General features: G+C 43.0%; 1 protein-coding gene across 1 annotated transcript in view; it reads left to right on the top strand.

The window, feature by feature from the left end:
• TENM2 (teneurin transmembrane protein 2) overlaps positions 1-24,049 on the top strand; it is a 1,287,822-nt gene that overhangs the window by 869,160 nt on the left and 394,613 nt on the right. Inside the window, exon 8 of the mRNA XM_078653379.1 lies at positions 6,873-7,068. Coding sequence (XP_078509505.1) covers positions 6,873-7,068 — 196 coding nt within the window. The remainder of the gene's footprint in view (positions 1-6,872; positions 7,069-24,049) is intronic.

The raw sequence follows: 24,049 nt of genomic DNA, 5'->3' as shown, positions 1-24,049 counted from the left end.
ACTGGAATCAAGCTAGCTGGGCTGAAGAGAGGTGTTACCTCGAAACCGGGCCGGTCCTCGGATGCTTGTTTCCGTTCTGGGAAGGACATGGCTTTTGTAGTTCGGACTGGACTGTTCCCATGGGGCACAGGGTCAGCGCTGATTTGCATATCGCCATTGTCTAACCCAGGGTGGTGTGGAGTGGAAAAACAATGGATTTGGGCCCAGATCTTTGGACTGGGGTGAATGTGTGACATTGATCCGCATTCTGTCCATCATTGTTGTGTTTGCATTTACCGCTCTAAGTGTACTGGGGATGCTCAGACGTGAGTCCCAGTTACTCCACACCACTTGAATCAAGCTAGCCGGGCTGAAGAGAGGTGTTACCTCGAAACCGGGCCGGTCCTCGGATGCTTGTTTCCGTTCTGGGAAGGACATGGCTTTTGTAGTTCGGACTGGACTGTTCCCATGGGGCACAGGGTCAGCGCTGATTTGCATATCGCCCTTGTCTAACCCAGGGTGGTGTGGAGTGGAAAAACGATGGATTTGGGCCCAGATCTTTGGACTGGGGTGAATGTGTGACATTGATCCACATTCTGTCCATCATTGTTGTGTTTGCAGTTACCGCTCTAAGTGTACTGGGGATGCTCAGACGTGAGTCCCATTTGCTCCACACCACTGGAATCAAGCTAGCCGGGCTGAAGAGAAGTGTTACCTCGAAACCGGGCCGGTCCTCGGATGCTTGTTTCCGTTCTGGGAAGGACATGGCTTTTGTAGTTCGGACTGGACTGTTCCCATGGGGCACAGGGTCAGCGCTGATTTGCATATCGCCATTGTCTAACCCAGGGTGGTGTGGAGTGGAAAAACGATGGATTTGGGCCCACATCTTTGGACTGGGGTGAATGTGTGACATTGATCCACATTCTGTCCATCATTGTTGTGTTTGCAGTAGTCCTACTAGTAGCATTGAATTTACAGGTCGTGGTCACAGGTAGTACAGCCTTACTTGAGACTTACAAGTAAATATAGAAGGGGATTGGCTATTCAAAGAACAGTAGGAGAGCGTAAGAGGTTTTTTTCACTATTTTTAATGCATATTGCACTGAAAAATGAAGGGGTGAAAATAATATCCCGGCCCTTTCTTCGTTCCTTCTGCCTTATTTAAGGATACTCCGGAAGATATCCTTTTTGGTCTTCCTCCCGGTGGGACGTGTGCCTCAAAAGCAATGGAGATGTGAACAGGTATATAGTCTTGTTAATCAGACATTTAAAGGAATAGGGATATGAGGGGAGAACCAGCACCTTAAGTAAATCCTCCACCAGTGTTAACGCTACTAACTCTGTAAGGATCTTTCTATCCTCTATGTCTTCAACGCATCCCAGGATTTCTCTGCCCTCCTCCCTACCAACCCCACAACCAAAGTTGTAAGTAGGTAAGCCATGATCCTCCAGTAAAGAGGCTGGATGCTTTGCCTTCTAGCCCGCATGCTTCAGTCTCTTCCTCTGGTGGGTCAGGTTCCAGCTTCTTCTCTGTCCTTGGGTTCAGCGGAGGAGACCTTCTTGTCTCTGGAGTCATTTCCTCACAGTTTGTCCTTTTCTCGAGGTAGCACGAGTTTTGTTCCTCTCCTTCCCGCTGTCCCAGTGTTTGTTTATTGTTTTCCCACAAATCTTCTCCTACTCATCCGGTAGGGAAGGAACAAACTGTAATGGTTGCGTGTCGTTGATCACGTGACTCTGGGAGGGAGGGCAGTTTTCTGGAAAGTACGATACCGTAAAGAGATTGCTTTCCCACTTATGTTCCTTGTCCTGACGGCATGGCGGTCCTAGTTGGTCAGGCTGTGAAAGAAACAGAGGTGTAACAGTAGGGGGAATTGGACAACTTAATTTTCTAGTTCAGAAATCTCACGTAGGAGACTTGTCACATCATGACAAATATATTTGACAATTGGATGTAAGCCAATTCTACTATGTTTTAAGGTGTGAGCCCAAGCACTTTAGCACTGGTCATCAGTAATAAAGTGTGCAGAGTCCTCAAAGCCAACAAAAATGAGTTCAGAAAACAGGAGGGTGAAGGCAAAAGGTTTTGGGATAACTCTGCAGAGAGGGCCACGTCCACCACCTGCCATTTGAAGATATAAAAATAGCACTATTTTCTTAATTGCAAGAATTATGGCATGTGCGTTTGAAACTCTGTAGAAATGTATATAATCCTTATTTTATGGTATTTAATGGTACTCTAAAGACATATTTTGAATATTGCAGCATTTTTCCCCAACTGATCAATTTTATGCGCTGTATTGGTAAGCCAGTTCCCATTCCTCTGTATCATTTAGAGACACAATTATTGCCATATGTGATGCTGTTCATTAAATTCTTCATTTAAAACACCTTCATTATGAAAGACAATAACATTCAGATAGATAGATAGATAGATAGATATATAGATAGATAGATAGATAGATAGATAGATAGATAGATAGATAGATAGATAGATAGATAGATATAGAGCGCAACATTCCTCCATTAGGATATCACAGCACTGGGTAGCAGAACTCATGGTAGAGGTGATATTTGGGTGCTGTTGGATTGTCCAGTATTAAGTCTTAGGGAACAGATGAGTTTTGAGTTTCTTTCTGAATGCTAGGTAGTCAACCGTGCGGCGAAGATCTTGTGGTAATTCATTCTGATGCTTAGCCGCCAGATATGAGAAGGTACGACCTCCTGCCTTTATTTTCTTTGTACGTCTTGTCCTGGTTGCGCTTGGCTTGCGCTTGATAGCGTGACCTTAAGCACCTTGTCTGTGTGTAAAATTCAATTGTGTTCTGTAGGATTAAAGGCCCGCGTTGGTGCAGATGGATAGATAGATAGACAGACAGACAGACAGACAGACAGACAGACAGACAGACAGACAGACAGACAGACAGATAGATAGATAGATAGATAGATAGATAGATAGATAGATAGATAGATAGATAGATAGATAGATAGATAGATAGATAGATAGATAGATAGATAGATAGATAGATAGATAGATAGATAGATAGATTCACTAAGCAAATACTAAATCTTCAGGTCAAAAAATGATTATGTTCTGAATGTTACTAATCATCATACAAAAGACAATCAGTAATCCAGATGCCTAGAAACATGGTCTACATAACAGCGTTGACACTCTATAAATAGTTAATTCACCAGCATAACAAACATAATTAAAAAAGACATATTTGAGATGCGCACAGTTATTGACTAGATTAAGAAGTTAATCAGCTTTTCTTCCAAAGAAAGATATATCCAGGGTCTTCCCAAGTTCAGCGTTCTCAGATGTGTAGCTTTCTGTTCTTTTTGCTGTAGTATTTTGCATTATTGACGAGGTTTCTCACTTCGAGATTTTCCGGCAAGTAAACCGCATCACAGTAATAAGTGCAAAAAAGAACAAAAACAACTCTGAACTGTTAAGGATGCTTTGTAAATAAATGCTATACTTTTCACTTGCTAAATTCAGAATACATTTCTGCAGACTCTACCACAAGAGGGACGTTCGTAATTTGTGGCAATTAAATATCATACATATAAGTATTTATTGACAGTCACTTGGGAGATCTTGGGACAGTAGTGTATGGTGTAAAGGTGTGTGGAGGAGGGTATGTTGAAGGAGCTTGCCATAGCATGAATGTAGAAGCTACTGTCCCTTTGTGAACTGATGAGAGCTGCAGGTGTTTGTAAAATGGCACCTCAGTGTGCGCGTCAAGGACGCGAACCTCTGTCCAAGCCAGATTCAAAATTCGTATACATGAATGACGCTGTCCAAGAGAGGGCGAAAATATAACCCAGTAGCTGTGAGGGACAATGGTTTCTTCAATTCGAAGCAAGGTACAAGCGGACTCTACCAAACATCGGTAACATAGAGTAACCCACCTATTCAATTGTGCAGAGCTTTTTCCAAGCTAATGACATGACTGCCATCACATTTGTCCTACTAGTCAAGTTGTGCAGTCAGGGTCCGATGGGTCAGCTGCTTTTTAAGGCATAGACATAGCTGCCTTCACTTCCCAGACATGTAGAAGACCTCAGGGACATGGCAGATGATCAGTGTGGTCAGGGGATGTGGACAGGCTGGAGAGTATGTGGCGTAACGGCCGGAGCTGCCGACTTTGGCGCTGGTATTGGCTGAACATTCTGTGATTCTGGGCAAATCACTTAATCTTCCCGTACCTACCAATAATAAATGTGTCCTTGTGTAATGTAACTGGTGCTCCTGTAAAGCGCTCCAATACCTTCAAGTCTAGTTTACACTATATAAAACTGCAACAACAAAAAAGTGTAATCTCCACAGATGTGTAAAAGCTCGACTTCACTGCATGATGACCTACGTATCAGTTAGTTGCAACCTTTCATTTAATTGTCCTGCTGTATATCAGAAGGGATTGTATAAATGCCTAGATAACACTGACTGGACAATATCTTGCAAGTGTGTATGCACGTATTAGTCAGTGTGAAGCAAGGGAATGCTGTACATTACACAAGGGCTTGGAAGACGACCGTAGATTGTGTACATCGAGCGAGGGATACACAAATACATGTTGCTCACTTTTAGATGAAGGGACATTAAAAGTGGTTTTCCCAGATGCACACAATGTTGAACCTAGCCGAGGCCAGGATTTGAACCTGGGTCCTAAGGTTACAAAGGCAGCATCTACAGTTGCTAGGCAACACCACCTCCTCTTCTTTGGTCATTATAATGTAGCTCAAAGAAACCTTACGGACCGGTGATTTCTTTTTTGTTAACCCCTGTACAGCTCTGTTGAGAGACAGATGTTGCTCACTGAGAAGGCTATCTCCACAGACTCGTCTATGAAAGGCCCACCTGCCCCTGAAATCAAAGTGGTTATTGTTGTGAAAAGCCGCTCGCCCTGTGTGCTCTGCAATCCTGCTTGATAAACATCCCATTACCTTGTGCGCTGAGCTAAGGCAATCTTTTCTTCTGGTATGAAATTGTCTTTCACATCCATATGGTAACAAATACACTTCTGCTCCCCTTGTGACCCTTCATCAAATGTGGAGAAAAGACGGAATAACAAGTTGCCTGATTCACCCAGTAAGTACAGAAACGGGGAAACAGTAAATCTCTTTTTTTAAGAAGACAGTGCAATTGTGCTGTTTGAAATGTTGCAATACCGAGTAGAGCTTACTCTTCAGGGAGCCACAGATACTCAGAGATGTCTGCAATTCCCTCACTTTGAGAATAGGTTAAGGTACCAACAAACGGCACATGATGTATAAATCACTCCTAGTTATGCTCTGTTTAACAATGAGAAATGGAGATAAAGTAATTTGCCATAAAACACACAGTGTATCTAGCGAGTCAGCCGGGAGTCAAACTAACATTTTTCTTCCCTGCTCGGCTCTAAGTTGTTGATTGCTGCTTCTAGCACAGCTTGGTATTGCAGCAGGAGCCACAAACCACTATCAGCCATAAGAAAGGCATGCATTCGGTTTTCTTATTGTTTGGAGCATGGGTAGTTTTCCACTTGTACGTGTCCCAGCTGCAAAGAGTGAGTTCCAGCTACCAGCTTATTTCACATTAGAAAGTGAGCGCCTTAGGACATGCAGCACCATGGACAGCGCACATTGCAGAATGTCTCACGAGTGCTTCAAAATATCTGACCCCCGAGTCATCCTGCTGCTCCACATGTGTGGACTTGTCAGAATGCACTCTTTTGGGGGATGAGGTTGGTGCACTCTAGACCTCACTGCTCCCAAACCATCCAGGGGCTTCTAGGCTACTTTCCATTCATGAGCGGGATAAATCAGTACTGCCTGCGTGATTGAAGCGCTAGTGATGCCCAATCATTCTCGTTGAAATAGCTTTTTGGAGTCTCAAGTGGACGAGCGGCAGCCCGGCTTTCTCTTTCTTCTAAATGTAGAGAAGCGAGTTCATTTAATAGCGCTAGTGCATAACTTCAGGAGAATTAGTTAGTGCCTTTGAAATATTCCCTTTGTATCTGAACCCTACATTTTGTACTATCAAGTTGTAATAAAAGACATCGGGGCATATTATCAACAACTTGCGATTTTTATCGCTAAATGAGCTTAGCAATATTTTTTTATCGCTGAGCATCGCCGGATTTTATCGCAGAGATAACGTGCTGTTACCAACGTTTATCTCAAATGCGATAAAATATCCGTCGATAGCGGATCAATGCGTGAATATATTGCTGCGATATTCAGGAATTAAAGCCAATAGGGTCTTAACCTAAATATCCAACTCCCATTGGATATACAGGTTAAGAAGACATCTGAGCAGGCGTTAGTTTTTGGCGATATTCACGCTTAGCGTTTATTTTTTTATCGCTGTACCTGCATTGATAATAGGCGATAGCGATGTTAGCGACTGCTTTAAGTCGCTAACAGGTTGGGTACGGCCACTTTGCATGTCATTAGCGATAAATATCGCTGACATGCAAAGCGGGCCCCAAACCGCTCGCTATCGCCTACAAACTGACGCTAACTGCTGTTAGCGACAGCTTGCTAATAGGGCAATTAAATTATCGCCGCTTTAGCGGGAAAAAGTCCTGCTAAAGCGGAGATAAGGCACTTGATAATATGCCCCATCATTGGGTCCCATATGCTCTTCTCCTCCTTACTAGACAATGACATACTCTTCAGACACGATTAAACAATTCACCTATAAATTAAGACTCAATTAAGGACACATAAGTTAGCTATGTGTTTGTGACTCTCTTATCAGACTCTATCATGACCAAAGATATTGAATCTTAAGAACAAAGATAGGCATTCAACAAACAGTTCATGCATCTAAGTAAGATGGGCTGGACTTCAATGATACATCATACTTGGGCTACTAAACTCATTGCACTATCTCCTTCTTGCAGTACGACTTCATGGAACGCCTTGACGGAAAGGAGAAGTGGAGCGTGGTGGAGTCGCCAAGGGAACGGCGCAGCATTCAGACGCTCATTCAGAACGAGGCTGTGTTTGTTCAGTATCTGGACGTGGGCTTGTGGCACCTAGCATTTTACAATGATGGCAAAGACAAAGAGATTGTTTCGTTCAACACTGTGGTCCTGGGTATGTCATTCTTTATTATTTATTACTGAATTCCTTACTCCGCTCTATTTTAACCTTTCTGGCTAGGGATGTTTTTAAAACAAGTACAACAGTAACTGTTGCTTTATTTCTGAACTCATTATGTGTGGGTGTTACCAATTAATGTTCGGAATATGTTGCACCTTTGAGTTTTCAATAAAGATTATCTGACATTGCTTGAAGTACAAGGATGTCCTGTTCCCTTGTTTCTTGTTCATGTAATGCTGAGTGCATACATCATTTAATTGCCTTATACTGACACCTGTTGGGAATTGTTATTTTCTATACTCCACATCCATCCCAACGAGGTTTATGGGTTTACTCCTGTTGTTCTTACAGTTACTGTTCCCATAATGACATTTGATACAATCGCAAGTCTCGGATGCATCTTGAGGCCAAAAAGCATGCAATGTTATTCTGGTACTGCGTACGTTTTGCTCCATGGTCCTTTGGCAAGTCACGGGGTTGTGGTGATAAAAATCCCCTGGGTTTATCTTTGCCAGTCCTTCGAAAGGTTGGAGAGCATGAGCACATGGCAGGAGTCGGGCAGCTACATCACTACATTTTATAACAGACTCTGTTCTCTGCCTTGCAATTTTAACATACAAATCATTAGTGTCCAGTTAGTTACAGGAAAGTTAGTCATGATTAAAACTCCTAGAATACACCTGAACGCTCAGGTTCACAAACTTGTGCTTGTGATGGCAAGCAAGATGGCAGCTAAGGTTTCGTGTTTTGAAACACGGCCTTTGAGCATGGCTGTTGAAAAGTAAGTAAAAGTAAGATCATTTGTAAAGTGCTTGTTTACGCCTTGTTGGTGTCCCCCCACGCTGGACCAGATATCACATTCGAGGAGAGAGAAGAAGGGGCAGCAGACATCAGATCTGATTAATTTGAAAATGATTACTAAACAGCCATGTTTTCAGTTTCTTCCTAAAATCAATTTCATAGGGAGAATCTCCGAGGACACTGGGAAAATGGATTCCATAATTTAGCCGCTATGAAGGCAAAAGATTATGAGCATATGTATCAAATTCCGTTATTGCGATTTTCAAATAGCGATTTTTAGAGAATCGCTATTTGAGAATCGCAAAAAGGGATGTAACCAAAAATGTGCACATTTTTGGCCGTTCCTTGATATTCCTTAATTGCGATTAGCAACTTGCGAATCACAATTAAGGAATACCTTCCCGTTCATTTCTATGGGCCAGGACGCCCATAGGAATGAATGGGAAGACATTCTCAATTTCTGATTCGCAATTAGAGAATCGCAAATTGAGAACGCAAATTGAGAATGCAATTTCAAGGGAGCGAGAATGTCAAAGGGACACCCTATTGCACCACTTAAATGTGCATGTGGGCACATGTGGCACACATACATGCCCTAAGGGCATGTGTATGCACCACATAACACTTTGAAAAATGCAAAAAAGTGAATTTTTCAAAGAACTTGCAAATTAACACCAACTTGAAGTTGGTGGTAATTTGCGATTTGTTAAGGGGAAATCGCATAACTTGGGTGCTTTTTACATCGTATTTAAGAATTCGCAATTTGCAATTCCTTAAATGCTTTAGCAAAATATGGAATCACAAAATGTGCGATTCCCTATTTTAGGAGGGCCTTTGGGATGATACAGCCCAACAGGCTTTTTCCCGTTCGCAAATGGGCCGATTCATATGCCCCTGAGCTCCCATTCTCGCTTTCCTGATCTTGGGGATAGTTGCCAGATTGCATTAGAAGATCTGAGGTTCCGGTTTGGTACATAAGTTTGGACCAATGAGTGAAGCTAGCTGGGGCCCTGTTTATTTAGTTGCAACGGCATATGTATAGAACTTTACAGCTGATTCTTTTGGACACTGGAAGCCAGTGTAACTGGTTTAGGGTGCCAGATGTGGTGGATCTTTTGGGAAGATTCAGAATCAATCTAGCTGCTGCATTTTGAACGCGCACCCAGGTAAAGAACATTCTAGTTGAGAAGTAATGAGTGCGTGGACTATGGTTTTTTGAGATTTGGTAGAAATTAGATCAAGGGTTTTTCTCAGTGTTTTTAGGGTGCCAAAACATTTTCTGGCGGTTTTCCTGATTTGGTCTTCAAAGGAGAGTTTTGAATCGAAAACTACTCCCAGATTCTTGACCTTTTGTTTAGGGGCTGGGGGTTCCCCCAAAGACACTGGCCACCAAGCTGATGTCCATATTGAGGGCATTCTGCCAACCGGCAGAATCTCAGTTTTGTTGGAATTCAATTTTAGACAGTTGTTAGTCATCCAAGAGGCTGCGTCCGATAAGCAGGCCTTAAACCGATTGGCCGAGAAGCCGGTGGAATCGCACAGATTCACTACTAATTGGGTGTCGTCTACATACAACACCACTTGAACATTATGACTTGTAATGTGCCAGGGGTTTCATATACATATTAAACAAAGTAGGGCTCCGGATAGAGCCCTGGGGGACTCCTTTAGTGGAGTGGAACAGGTCCAATTCACAAGATTCAAGTGTAACTTGGAATGATCGACCCCGCAAGAAGAGACTAAACCATTCCAGGGCCTTACCTCTTATTCCAAAATCCTGAAGCCTCTGGATCAATATGTCATGTCACACCGTGTCGAAGGCTGTGCTCAGGTCGAGTAATGTCAGGCCGAGGGATAGCCCATGTCTGCATTCTTTCTCAGTGTTTCCTCTGCTAGGATGAGGGCAGACTCTGTAGAGTACATTGCCCTAAAACCGGATTGTGAGGGGTCTAGTAACTCTTAGGACTCTAGGAAACTAGTAAGACAGTTATTAGCCTGCTTCTCTAGTATTTTTGCCCCAAACAGGAGGGAAATATGTCTCAAGTTGAATGCATATGCATTCTAGCAACAATGCTGTAAAGTACATCATACAATGTATATTTGGTCTTACCACATTTAATAATAGCCGCAGTTTTCACCACAGTTTATGAGTTCATGTAAGCCTGTAACCTGTCTTTTATATGGATAATATATTTACTTATTTCAGGACGGCATTCGAGAACCAATCAAAAGCCATCGTCAACATATTGCTCTTGTCTTGGTTAATCACTTTGATGTAGCTCACTATATCAGATTGCAGAGCTTTGAGGATCTGACCGCGATATTAGAATCTTGCTGTGGGTGTTGGAATTTCTTTTTTCTCAGACTTCAATTTTCATTTAAATTATTTGTCCTGAAGCTGGTTCAAAATCCAATTTAACACTATTTTTTCTTCTTCGCTAAATCACAAAAGATTTTTAAGATGTAAATGCTTTTACACTATGGTAATACTTTTTAACTTGCTGTACTCATTTAAAAAGTCACTGGATTCTGCATGATTCTATTTATGACATTTAGGGCATCATTAAGATGGCTGGCGGACTTTGGCCATCATGACGGTAAAAGAGACTGCCCGCCATATGTGCGGGGGTCCCGAGGGTGACATTAGGATACGCCCGCCACACTGGCGGGCACATCCTGCATTTTTAACATTATGGTGGGCAGTGCTTTCAGCACCGCCCGCCGCAATGCCAAAACTGCACATGTAGGGGGGTACCATAGATACCCCCCATGTACCTCCAACATCCTGGGGGCCCACAACGGGCCCCCAGCCTCAAAATCTGCATGCCTTTCTGTGGCGGCGGCTCCCTCCAGCCTGCATCCTGCTTTGGATGGCAGTGTCTAGCAGACACCGCCACAATATGAAACCCTGTCTCGCCCGGTCGACTGGTCGACCGGGCAGTAAAGCGGCAAACGGTCTTCCCGTCTCCCGTGGCCCCCCCGCCATATTAGTATGGGGGGAAATGGGTGGCGTGCGGGCTAGGATGTAGGGCGGATCACCACCGCCATGCGGGCAGTAGCGATCCGCCCTACATCCTAATGGGCCCCTTAGTTTGTTGTTAATCCCTGGGCACATAGAAGAAGCGTCGGTTTCTATCAGCAGCCCTCACTCACTTTCCTGTGCAGAAAGTTTGTCTACTCAAATTTTAAGACACAGTGATGCTCTTGAACCTCACAAACATATTTGCACCTTTTCTTAGCTGCCAGCACCTCTTTAAAGATACTTGGCTTGCTTGTTTGATTCTGTTATACTGTACCCTCATTATATTCCATTTAGAATAATGTGCTTCTTCTTTTGCTGGTCTGAGTGTAACGTTTCTAGTGTGAGTTGCAAATGTTTTAACTTAGTTATGGAAGAAAGACATCTGTGGACACAAAATCCAAGATCATGGTTCACATATTCTGTAACTACTTGATTTATTTATTTATTTTTTATTTTAGGTTTTTATAGAGCGCGTAGTCACCCGCGAGTATCCCAGCGCTGAACCTAGGCCTCCTGAGGGATGAAGATGTTAAAGATTCAGGGAAAGAGTAGGGTTTTAAGGGACTTCCTGAATCTTAGGAGGTTTGGTTCTGCTCTGAGACTCGGGGGGAGCGCGTTCCATTTTTTTGCTGTGTTGACTGAGAAGCGGCGGCCGCCTGCGCGGGCCTTCTTCACCTTAGGGATCGTGATAAGGTTTCCATGTTCTGACCGAAGGGCTCTCGCAGGTCTGTAGGGTATGATCCAGTTGTTGAGGATTGGGGGGCCAGCGTTGTGCAGGACCTTATGGGCCAAGCAGAGGGCTTTAAAAGTTACTCTTTCCCTAATTGGGAGCCAGTGTAGTTTCCTCAGTGCGGGTTTGGCTGAGGTTCTGGCTGGGGTGTTCGTGAGTAATCGGGCTGCGGCATTCTGGGACTTTTGCAGTGTTTGAAGAGTGGATTCCGGTGCTCCGAGGTAAATGGCGTTACTGTAGTCCAGCCTCAATAAAATTAGGCCTTGAATCAGCAGAAGTCGGGACTGGAATGGTAATAGGGGGAGCACCTTTCTACATGATCTGAGTAGGCCATAGCAGATGCCGGCCGTTTTTCTTGCCTGTGTTCTAAAGGTGAGATCTATCTCTAGCCATACTCCCAGACTCTTAACCTCCGTCTTGGGGGTAGGGGGTTCACCCATACAGGCGGGCCAGATGCTGGGGGGAAGATTCATGGATTTGTGTCCTAGGAGCAGGATCTCTGTTTTTGATCCATTCAATTTCAGAGCTGAGTCACTCATCCATTGATGGACATTGGAGAGGCAGTCACGGAGATTGGAAGGCGATGGTGACTCCGAATGGTGAGACCAGTTCCTCCAGTGGGGCCATGTACACGTTAAACAACGTGGGGCTTAGTGATGAGCCCTGTGGCACACCACACCGGAGGGGGATGGAGGGGGAGCGACTTTCACCTTCCCAGACTTGAAAGGAGCGTCGGGAGAGAAAGGACGTGAGCCATTTCAACGCGCTGTCTTTCACTCCGATGTTATCTAGACGTTGGGTTAGGACCTGGTGACTGACCGTGTCAAAGGCTGCACTCAGGTCTAGGAGGACCACTGCCACTGATCCTCCTGTGTCGATGATTTCCCTGGTCTTCTCTACTGCTGCAAGGAGGGCGGTGTCAGTGCCCTGACCAGGTCTAAAGCCTGTCTGTGAGTTTTTAAGGAGATGATTAGTTTCTAGGAAGAGTGACAGCTTTTTATTTGCTAGCTTCTCGGCGACCTTCCCTATCCAGGGGAGGAGCGAGATAGGTCTATAATTGGATAGATCAGCTGGGTCCAGCGATGGTTTCTTGAGAAGCCCTTTTACGACTGCCTCCTTCCAGCTTAACGGAACTTCTCCTTGGGCAAGCGAGATGTTAATGAGGGCAGTGAGTTTGGGCGTTATGGTCCGGGTGATGTTTTTGACGAACCGTATGGGAACTGGGTCACTGGGGGCGCCACTCTTAGTAGATACCAGAGTTGCTGCCACTTCCTCTTCAGTGACTGGGCCGAACGACGCTAGGTAAGGCGTATCGGGTTTCCCGGGGGAAATCCCTGCTAAGGGGGATGAATCCTTAGCTTTCTCTGTGGTGTCGGGGTTGGTCGCAGGAAGGGAGGCCAGGATTTTTTTGATTTTTTCGTCGAAGAAGGTGGCCAGGGTGACGCATTTTTCTTCTGCTGCTTTGGGATCCATGGGCTTCTGCGGGGGGTCCGGTACGTGGAGGAGCTCTTTGAGAATAGAAAAAGTCTCCTTGGCTGAGCAAGAGGCATTTTTTATTTTTTCCTCCTAGAAGGTACCTTTTGCGTTTTGGAGGGCTTGTTTGTACGCTTTCATAGCTGTTTGGTAAGCGACTTTGTCCGTCGTCAATTTGTTGTTTCTCCACGTGCGTTCAGTCTTTTTACATTCCTTCCTTAATGCATTAAGGGGGGGTGTGTACCATGGAGCGGGGTTGATCCTTTTAACGTGTTTAAGAGAGCTGGTTAGTGGGATAAGATCGTTTAGGGGGTGAGTAAGCCAGCTGTTAAATTCTCTGTCAGCTGAGTTAGGGTCGGTAGAGAGAGGGCCAGCGGATTCCCGTATTTTCTGACCATATATGGACAGTGTGCATGTATATCATACTTTCTGTATTAGTTGATGGAAGATTGGCTTTTCACAGCAGAGGATGAACATGAAAAAGAAGTATGAAAGTGCTAGAAAGTATATAGACACAGGAATTTACAGCCATTTGCCAGGGCCATTCTGAAGCTGAAAACTCACGGAAACGTATTCCAAGAAAAGGCAGAAGTTTGGGGAAAAAAGAGACCATCCCTGAACTTTATTATGGTGTAAAAGAAGTGGGTTCTGCCAAGGATAAAGATATATATACTTAGGCACAATTTGGAAATTCCTACTTTTTTAAACAATATAGAAATTTAGAGCCAAAGATTGAAACCAACAAGAATAAAAACGTTGGAAATTTACTAAGTCCTTGGAGTGAATTTATTATGTTTTGTTTTAAAATTTCACTGATAGGTTCAATTAGAATCTTATACATAAGTAATGAACACAATATGCAATTATAATGTGGCAGTAAAATCGTAGCAATACACTACTCTCCATTTCAAAATGCATAAAATTCAGGAAGAAGAAAATCGATTCTGTGATGTTTTTTTTCAGGATAGCTTTTCTGGCTGCAAAAACAGCCGTACTCATAATGAGATCATTACATCTGACCTTTAAAAAAAAAATCGAACTAATTCATTGATTATTTTGAATGAGGACAGTCACTTGTAATGTCTTTGTAGATCTCTTTGCTCTTTTAGCTTTAACACCAATAACAATCCTCATCTGGGATCATTTTATGTAATTATCATAAAGCTTTATCTCACCTTAACTAATACGCTTCCGTTGTTACACTTGTTTTTCAGGTTTGCAACAAATATTGCATGTGTGTGTTTGCTGCTAGAAGTGCAAATTGAACACCTATCTAAAAAGTTATTAAAAATTGCAGATGGTTTATGAAGAAAATCTTCATGTACTTGCAAACTTTGAATTATTCATTACAGTTACCAAAGTGCTCTATCTAATAGTGCAACTAAAGCACAAAAGACAGATCGCCCCTTGCAATTCGGCAGACCTTTGCTGCTGCTGGCTTTACGTTTAATCTTGAAGAATTGATATATATAAATATATTATTTACCTACAAAAAAGTAGTAGGTGATGCAAAATATGTGGTGGCTAAAGAATCTGACTAGGAGTATATTAGGGTGCTATGATCCATCCCCAATTTCTGGCATTTTTTGGTCAATGGCTGGTTAGCAGCATCATTTATTCCACTTATTATTAGAACATTGTGCTACAAATTTGACACTTTAAGCTCTACTTCCTAGTGAGTTTCCCATAAAAAATTATACTCCCAGAGTAGTCCATACAGCGTCCACTCCTTTTTATTGCAGTATGCACTGAAAACCTTTTTAGACCAAAATAAGGGTAAGTGTATCTTATTTCAGTCCAGCTCGTTTCTTTATACCATTAATTTATTTACTCGATTCATTACTCAAAAATGAGATTGCCGCTAGAGAAGGCTATATGTTATTGCCATTCAAAGTAATCCCACTCTAAGTTTAATGAAAGGGTATGGACCCATGAACAGTGTCAGAGAGTATTGATAATGACAATGTTGTATGTTATCCTTAAGGTAGAAGTGTTAGCCTGGGATTCCTAGACCGCTAGAAAGCATTTAAATCAGTAGACAGTCATGTTTTTTGGGAATAACTTCTAGTGACCAGCATTTCATTGTTAGCATTGCATTGTTCTTTGTCCATGCATTGTCAGGCATTTATTATTATGCAAGAGCCAGTTACAGGCTTTAGGACTACCGTCTAGTTCTTTTAATCTGATTTTTGTGCCTGGGAAGTCCTCGTGTCTTTAAATATTTCCCCAGTTGTCATCCAAAGATTAAAGCATTAAGCATACCTCAGTACTGACGTTTTTTAGATGTGCTGTGACACATTCCTTAAGACCAGGCTGTCCTTTACCTGCATTAACAAAACGCTTATCACCATTTCTAAAATAGTCCTAAAAAAGTGAATGTGTTCCAGGAAAAATACATCTCCAACTTTTTCTGTAATTTTATTACAATGAAGCGTGTATGGTAGTTCTCATTTTGAAACTAGTTAGACGTGATCTTGAAATATTTTTAAAGTTAAGAATACTTTTGGTTTCGTTCAAGTATGTATAACATTATGCAAATATGTTTAATTCAGAGAATGTTTAGTTGGACTTGTCCACACAAGAAAAGCTAAAGGGCTGTTCCAAATTTCAATTTTCATGGGGAATTTATACCAAATTTAAAGGAGAAGAACCAGAACAAACTTTCGTGTCCAAGGTAGTCCGGTTCATTGACTGGTTAGGTCTAAATAATTTTATGACGTTTACAATTCAAAACATGTAGATGTCTTCTGCACAATATTTCAGAAATAGAAATTCGAAACGTAGCTTAAATAGTGATTGTGATTGTGAAGAACTGATCATTTTCGTTCTGGACACAATTTTTCAGTTTGTAGACCTGGAGTTGTTGTGCAAACAATATAGTAAACAGTTTCTGTTGGGAGGTGTCGGAGACGGGCAGAACTGGAACGATTCAAAGACCTTTGTTCCAAAATGCTGTCATTTTTCCTTATGATTTCAAAGTGTTTTTTAATTCGAGTCTGGGCAGTGCATCTGCGAGGCATGCTATATATAGGTATGGACTTGAAACGCCGCTAACTCTCTGCCCATATTTTTCATTGGCTTTTGTCATTGGTCTTTGTAAGCTGTGGCTTTTCATTGGTCAATAGGCTTAGTAGTTCCTCATTAGTACTGCCTTGTCTCTTCTTGTAACCTCCCATGGGGACTAGCCCTCTTATGTGTGTTGCTACTCTGTAGGCTTTATTTACAGACTCCAAGCACTATTTTGTTAAATAGTTTTCACCTGCCTGCTATTGCAGGCAAGACATGCTCTCTTCTAACGCTTTAGTTTTTTTTATAGCACAGCACGCCACAATGGCATCTGCGCCTTTGGTTTATTTGTGGCGCCAAATGCGAGCGCATGTTTTTTTCTCTATTTATTCTGGGTTTTTTCGTTTACAAGAGCATCTTGCTGCGCTTTCATGTTAATGGAGCCTGCACCCCTTTCTTTAGACGAGCTGAGTCTAAAGAAAGGTCCGCTGCTGTTATTAAAGTGAAACCGCGGTATGGGGCAAAAGCATTTTTTTGTCAACCTAACAAACAAATGTTTTTTTTGTAATAGCGCCCCACACCACGTTTTCACTTTGATGGCGGCCGAGCTTTTACTTTAATGGCGGCTGCTCCCCTTTCTTAAGACGCGGCTTGTCGAAAGAAAGGGGTGCAGCCACTATTAACATGAAAGCGCAGCATGAGGCGCTTTTAAAGAAAAATAAGTATTCGCATTGCAATAGGTCTCGCATTTGCGAGACTTTAAGCAATTGTCATTTACATTGCTTATAGTTCAATCTTTGTAAATGCGAGACCTGTTGCATTGCAAATGCTTGTTCCTTTTTGTGACGTATATTAGTTTTGAATCTTATTATTGTACCATCATTTCTCATATGTTTTTTTCACTGAATTTCCTAGAATACATAGCTATGTACTTTGGCCACCTTGCCCAGATAGAAAGAAGTATGTGTACCATTAACTTAACACTGAGGTAGCTGATCACATTTACATGTCAAAGAGCCTGCATCTTCTGTGCATGAATCTTTGCCAATCCAGATGACCATACGACTGCTGCGGCGTTAAATAAAGATGAATACCCAGTGTATGGCATTACTTTATGCACAAAGACACATGTCCTGGATGAGTTAGTGTGCCAAAGCTGTGCATAAAAATCCTCAATCGAGCCTTGGTACTACTGCAAAACAGGCAGATTAAACCCCCTCCGCATCACTACGAAGAGACACTAGCGAAGTAATCTGCCACTCGTGGGACTGCGGTTCACGACAAAGCCGGAGGTAATAGCTGTAATAGCCAGTCTGGGTTCTTGACAGGGCCACCGCAGTAATTGGATGGAAGTCCAGTGAGAAGAACATCATTTTCAGTCAGTTCAGAGGTTCTCTTGCACATGCCTATTATTCTAACGTCTACCAACAAGAGGCGCCACAAGGCGGGTACCTCTGCGCACTGTGATAAGAAAGTGGCAGTCAATTGTCGACCTTATTTTACACTAAATGCAGCCTTGGTCCAAGAATAAGCACCTCGGTGATCCTTGAAGCCGGACGAATGTCATGCTTCAAGGGGTTCATTTCATTCTCCTGATGTTTTTATAGAGCTGGCTCTTAATTCCACGTCTCTTTTGGAAAACGCACATTGGTTGTGGTGTCAAATGAAGAGCCCATTGAGAGAGCAACGCGCGGGGATGTGTACCTGGGCTGGGGTTCAGGGAGGAAGCATAAGAGCTCTAAAATCCATAGGGAAAATGTGAAATAACCACGCCGCTAATTGATTGGACTGTCTTTGTGCATTACACACAGGACTGATCATCATACTCTACCTTGACAACTGAGGCATGTTGGCATGTCGGGGGTGAGGATGTGAGTGTGGGGCCAACTACTCAAAAAAGTAATAATAATAAGTGCTTTGAATGTTATTAATTTATTGTTACTATTATTATTACTGGTTAATTATTATTGTTAATACAAATAATAATAATCCTTATTATTTTTGAAGTTTTCGAGTTCCTTGGGCTACTGGTACTTAGGCCCAGATGCATGAACCTAAAAACCGCTCGCAAAGGGGCAGATTCTCAGAATCTGCCCCTTCGCGACCGGTATTTTTGCATTTGGGATGCATCATCGCAAATGCAAAAATCGCAAATTGAGAATTCGCTAAATTGCGATTACTTGCATTTAAGGAATCTCAAATTGAGATTCCTTAAATGCAATGCATTAAAGTTAAAAAAATAGAAATTTCGCTAATAGGACTTGCAAATTACCCTGAAGTACAACTTCATGGTAATTTGCAAAAACTTAGAAAAATGCACTAAAGTGCATTTTTCAAAGTTTCATGTTGCGCACACACATGCCCTAAGGGCATGTGTGTGCGCAACATATGTGCACAGAACAATTTCAGGGGTGCAACAGGGTGTCCTTTGGACACCCCTGCACCCTTGAAATCGCATTCTCAATTTGTGATTCGCTAATTGCGATTCGCAAATTGAAAATTCTTCCCATTCATTCCTATGGGTCTCTAGGCCCATAGGAATGAATGGGGAGGTATTCCTTAATTGCGACTCGCAATTTGCGAATCGCAATTAAGGAATTTTAAGAAATCGCTATTCTTAAAGTGATTTCTTCTTGCATACCATTTTGCTATTCCTTATTAGCGATTCCTTATTTTTCGCTAATAAGGAATCGCAAAATGGATGCTTGATGCATCTGGGGGTTAATGCGATACTTAATATATATATATATATAATTAGGAATGACGACTGGCTGATCTACAGTCACAACATTTTGAATGTAGACTATAGTGTTGTTCAAACATCTTATCAGTGCCTATTTAGCTCAGCGAGCTGTCTTAGGGGTTCTAAGCATATCCATGACCAGCGGCCAAAACTGAATGTCTCGTACGTGTTTGGCAAGTTTTTGCTGGAACATCTTGGAAAGGGCTGTCACAACAGTTATGACCATGAAACAAGAGCTCTATATTTCACAGATGCTGGCAGATTGCTGATTATGAACATTCTGGAATGGATGCCTAGGTTATGTGCACTTAAGTGCCCATGTTTAGTGTCTATGATGCCACAAAATTGCCTCATGGGAATTGAGTCCTCTTTTTGAGCCAGGAAAGGCTTCTGGCATGAAGCTGCCTGGCATCCATCAAGTCCAGTCAGGGCATAAGACATTGTCCAGTTTTTGCAGTGTGGTCAGAGCAGCCAGCACTGGGTCTGACTAAGGTATCTTTCTTTCTCTTTTACCATTGACATTCAGTTTTAAAGTGGCTGCACATTGAAGGAATGCTAATATTTTGAAAGAAAATAACTTAGCTAGAGTAGATTGATTTGAGAATGCTTTCTACTTTTTCAAAAGCAAATACAAACTGGCTTCTTTTAGATCCTTTGAAATCTCTTGACATCCTTTACATTAAATTCATATTAGTGCAAGGAATTTTAAAATATAACTAATGATAATACCCTTAACAATATATAACAAATCAAAGTTTGCCACCTGTAAACATAAAAAAAATAGAATTAAGACATTTTCATAGACAACAATGGAGAACGCTTGTGTGTGTAGTTAATTTATGTGTACGAAACCATCATTTTAACCTTGACGAGAAGAGGTATTTTAACAATAGCAAAGCTTGTGAAAATGTATACTGAATTGTCAGTCAATGAACTCAGCCAACATCAACTCCTGTTTATAAATAAGGGCATTGCATTGGGAGCATGCTGTAAGTAAATTACAGTGATGCCTACAGGGTCATTAATAAGGAAGACCAGTCATGCAGATTTGTGTGGATCAATTCCACACTGGCTCAAGAGCTGCAGTAAGAGGAAGCAGTCTACAAAGGAAGGTTAAGCTTTCACAACCTACACTAAAGGTGTTATAATTAATCCTTTCCTTTCACACAGTGGCTCTTCACAAAAAAATAACATTAATGCAAGAAGGACATTCATTATGAGTTACTATTCATGATTTGGTCCACATTAGAAAGTCACTCTCAGCTCAGAACTGGGGTGCAACAGTCCATCAACCATTTCATCCTTCTATATTTATGGTGCATTAGTTACTTCATCTGCTGGTAACTACATTAAAGATGGAAGTGGCTACCACACAGAAGCAGAACTATGCAAATTGAGAGTACCTAAATTGCAAAAGATCTACCACTCATAGTGATTGAACGTGTCTTTAAAATGTAGGCCCTGCATTGGTATTGTAGTGAAAGGTCTCGCTGTTCTTGTGCACTTTGAAAACCACAGTTATCTCTGGTATCACCCTGATTGACAGTAGGCAACCATTGCTTCTCCATTTGATGAAATAATGCCAATTTAGGAGGCTAATATATAGAGTAAGATCCTTGGGAAGTGAAGGATCTGAAACTGTGGAACACCTTACCCCCACCTCTAAATGGAATCCATCTACCTTCAGTTCAAACATCTCCTGAAAATGAACCTTTCCAGCTGGCTCTCCCTGTAGTCCTACATCTGCATGAGAGTGGACAAAGAATGCCATATACAGGTTTAACCTACACATCTAGCTGGACTATAAGTTTAATGTTTTCTGATCTTTCATTGACATTTAGTTTCTTCTTCTCCGATTCAGCGATGGATGCTGGGATATTTCAAGCAAAAGACCTGAACTAGAATGTTGCTGAAGTGATTATGACAATTAATTCTTCTCTAAAACTGCGCTCTGGTGCTTGTTCTTAGTTTTCTTGTGAGCACATTAAAATTCTTCCTTGTGGATTGTCAGGTTTCTGAGTCTCATCTTTAGTCCGAAGCACAAAGGGGTGATAGAAGGACGAAGAAGGTAACATAAAAGGGTTAGGAATAAAGAGACATGTGCGATGGAGAAAAGGGTGCTAAGGTTGACAAATGCTTTAGGAAGATGAAGTACTAAAATGAGGAAGACTAACAAGAGAAATTTGGTGTGTAATCATTGGTATGCAGGTTACTGTGTTCTTCTGCCTTCCATTACACTTTTCTCTCTTTTTCTCCCCAATAAAAATGCTTGACAAATGGAAAGCCTTTTAAGGAGAATTCTGAAGCTGTTATAGGACTGGGGGATATAGCAAGTAAGTAAATTAAAATGTTCTAGAGTGTGTGAAAACCGAAGTGTCTTGGCACTAGCAAGCCGCAAAACAGCTTGAAGGTGGAACAACTGGGCTTACTTAGAAGCAGAGAGCAAAAGCCACGTTTCAGAGGCTTCCTAAAGCAGATAAGACTAAGTTTAGGTCTTAGATGCAAAGGCAGAGAGTTCCACAATTTGCTGGCTAAGAAAGAAAATCTCCTGCTACCCCAACTAGCCTTCTTTATTTTTGGGATGGTCTCATTGTTGGAAAAGGAGGAACTCAGGGGCCGATTAGAGTGAATCAACCACTGGCAGCCTGCCTTTGGGGGATTTACCGCAATTGTGCAGCCAAATTTCGCCTGCCAGATTTTTATGGCGGGCAGTGTGCGTGCGGGTTTGACTGTAGCAATCGTAACGATTGCTGCGGTCGGACCTCTCCCATCGTAAGAATGGTAGCAGTGCCTAGCAGGCACCATCCGCAAAATTACAATGCTGGATCCCCGCCAGACTTTTGATGGGGGTGAATTCACCATGGAAAGGCTGGTGGGGATGTACTTTGGGGGCCAGTTGCGGGCCACCCTTGTGCTGGGCGAGGTGGGTGTGCACTACATTTCACTGCACCAGGTAGTAGGCACTGCATGGTGCCTGCCACGTAGTGCAGGGAAATGCGCAACAGGCATATTGTTTTAATTGCGGCAGCAGTAACAGTTTTAAACACTTCTGAAGAAGAATTTGGTACAGGTCTTATTTTATCAGCAAAATATTGCATTTTTACTGAGGTTATAAGGGCTTTAATCTAATTGCAGACTCATGGCAATGAGAAGCAAATCCCACGTTTTTCCATGGCACCAGGTGCATTCTGATCCCCCAAATATCAGAACTTTTGGGAAGGACTAATAATTGCATAACATTTAGTTTATATAGTGGAGTACAAGACACATTGATGGGAATCTGTCTCATTCTCATTCCTGATGGAGAAATTGTAAAAGGAAGAGCTCCAGTCTCTTTCTCAGAGATGCCTGTTTATGTTCAAAAGAGATGGCAAGTCCACATGGAGTCATAAGACCACAAGAGACAACACTGCGATGTACTAGAGTTTGTGCTATAAATGTTGTACAAGCAAATACAAACTAGAATAATAAATCTGCAACGCACTGACAATAAGGAGCAAAGTGTAACATACTTTCAGGCAGATACAGACGTATATAAAAACCCATCACCAAAGCTCTGGGTCAACTTTTAAGAAGGTGGATTGCAATATGCTAGAACATCTCCATTGACGTGGGTATTATTCAATGCAGGTTGGAGGATTTGTCCATGGTTCACACATCTTCCTCTCCAGTAGGCTTTAGAGCTGTTTCATGACATATGTGGCAATGGATGTTAATTGACCAAAATACCATGGGGGCAGCGACATTATACATCATGTGATTTATGACCCTTGACCCCACCAGGTAGGTCGCTCCCCCTCCGCACAGCACCACCTGTGTCTCCCTGCCCCAGCTGCTGCTGCTGAGGAAGCTCGAGGTCCTCCACCATTCGCAGGCTATCACCTGCCCTTCATCCCTGGTGGCCAGTGGTAGGCCATAGGTAGGTTTGTTCATCCTCCGCTTTATTGCTTTTATTGTATTGCCTGTATTTTCATTGTTGTGTCTGTGACTGCTGTGGTCTGTCTTTCCCCATTGCCTGTACGTGGTCCGTGCCCCTTTTTCTTCCCTCTGTTCCCCTCGCTGTCCCCGTGCTCTCTCTGCCCGGTCTTTCCTTCTGTTCTTAGCTGCCCCTTTATTTCTAAGTTCTGTATTTTGCCTCTGTGCCACTAGTTTTCCGGTATTTCTGTGCCCTTTTGCCTTCTGTGCCACTCATTTTTCCCCTCGTTTTTGTGCCCCTTTTGCCTTCTGTTCCACTCATTTTTTGTGCCCTTCTGCCCTCTGTTCCACTCGTTTTTGTGCCCTTCCGCCCTCTGTGCCACTCGTTTCCCCCTCGTTTTTGTGCCCCTTTTGGCTTCTGTTCCACTCGTTTTTTGTGCCCTTCTACCTCTGTTCCACTCGTTTTTTTGTGCCCTTCTGCCCTCTGTGCCACTCGTTTTTCCCTCATTTCTGAGCCCCTTTTGCCTTCTGTTCCACTTGTTTTTGTGCCCTTTTGCCTTCTGTGCCACTTGTTTTTCCCTCGATTTTGTACCCCTTTTTCCTTCTGTTACCTTTGTTGTCCCTCACCGCCCTCACCCTCCCAGCTGCTCCTCCCTTCCACCTCCCTATATATGCTGGCCACTGGCATGCTGAAGGCGCGCCTAAGACAAGCCTGTCTGCGCCCGTACACGCCTAACCCACGCCCAGCGCCAGAACCCCTGGCCCCCGCAGCCGCCACGATGACCGCCCCCACAATGGTGCCAGCACTCTGCACACTCTTAACTCCGGACGGAGCCATACCTGCTTCAAGGCTGCCCCGAAACGCACACGCAGCCCCTTCACCTGCCGGAACTGCAGCTACACCAGCCTCAGAGCCGACGAACCACCCGCCAAGAAAGACCCCAACCACCTCCGATGCATACAACTGAACACCAGCTCCGCACGCAATCATGCCGTTGAGCTCTAGGACCTGCTCGCAAAACATCCCCGGACATCGCCTTCCTGACCTGGTTTAACGACTCCTCCGCACCCGACATCGCCATAGCCATCCCAGACGGCTACAAGATCACCCGCAGAGACCTCACCAACGGAGTCAGAGGAGGAATCGCCATCATCCACAAGAACAGCATCAGGGTCTCGACTAGCAGCGAAGACGCTTTCAGCACCACAGAACACATGCATTTCCAGATCCACACAGACCTTAACTCCACCCTCAGAGGCACCCTCATCTGCCGACCCCCCGGAC

Source organism: Lissotriton helveticus, chromosome 7 (assembly GCF_964261635.1).
Source record: "Lissotriton helveticus chromosome 7, aLisHel1.1, whole genome shotgun sequence".
NCBI classification, from domain to species: Eukaryota; Metazoa; Chordata; class Amphibia; order Caudata; family Salamandridae; genus Lissotriton; species Lissotriton helveticus.
The sequence above is the reverse complement of the archived record's forward strand: the minus strand, read 5'-3'. Positions and strand labels throughout refer to the sequence as shown.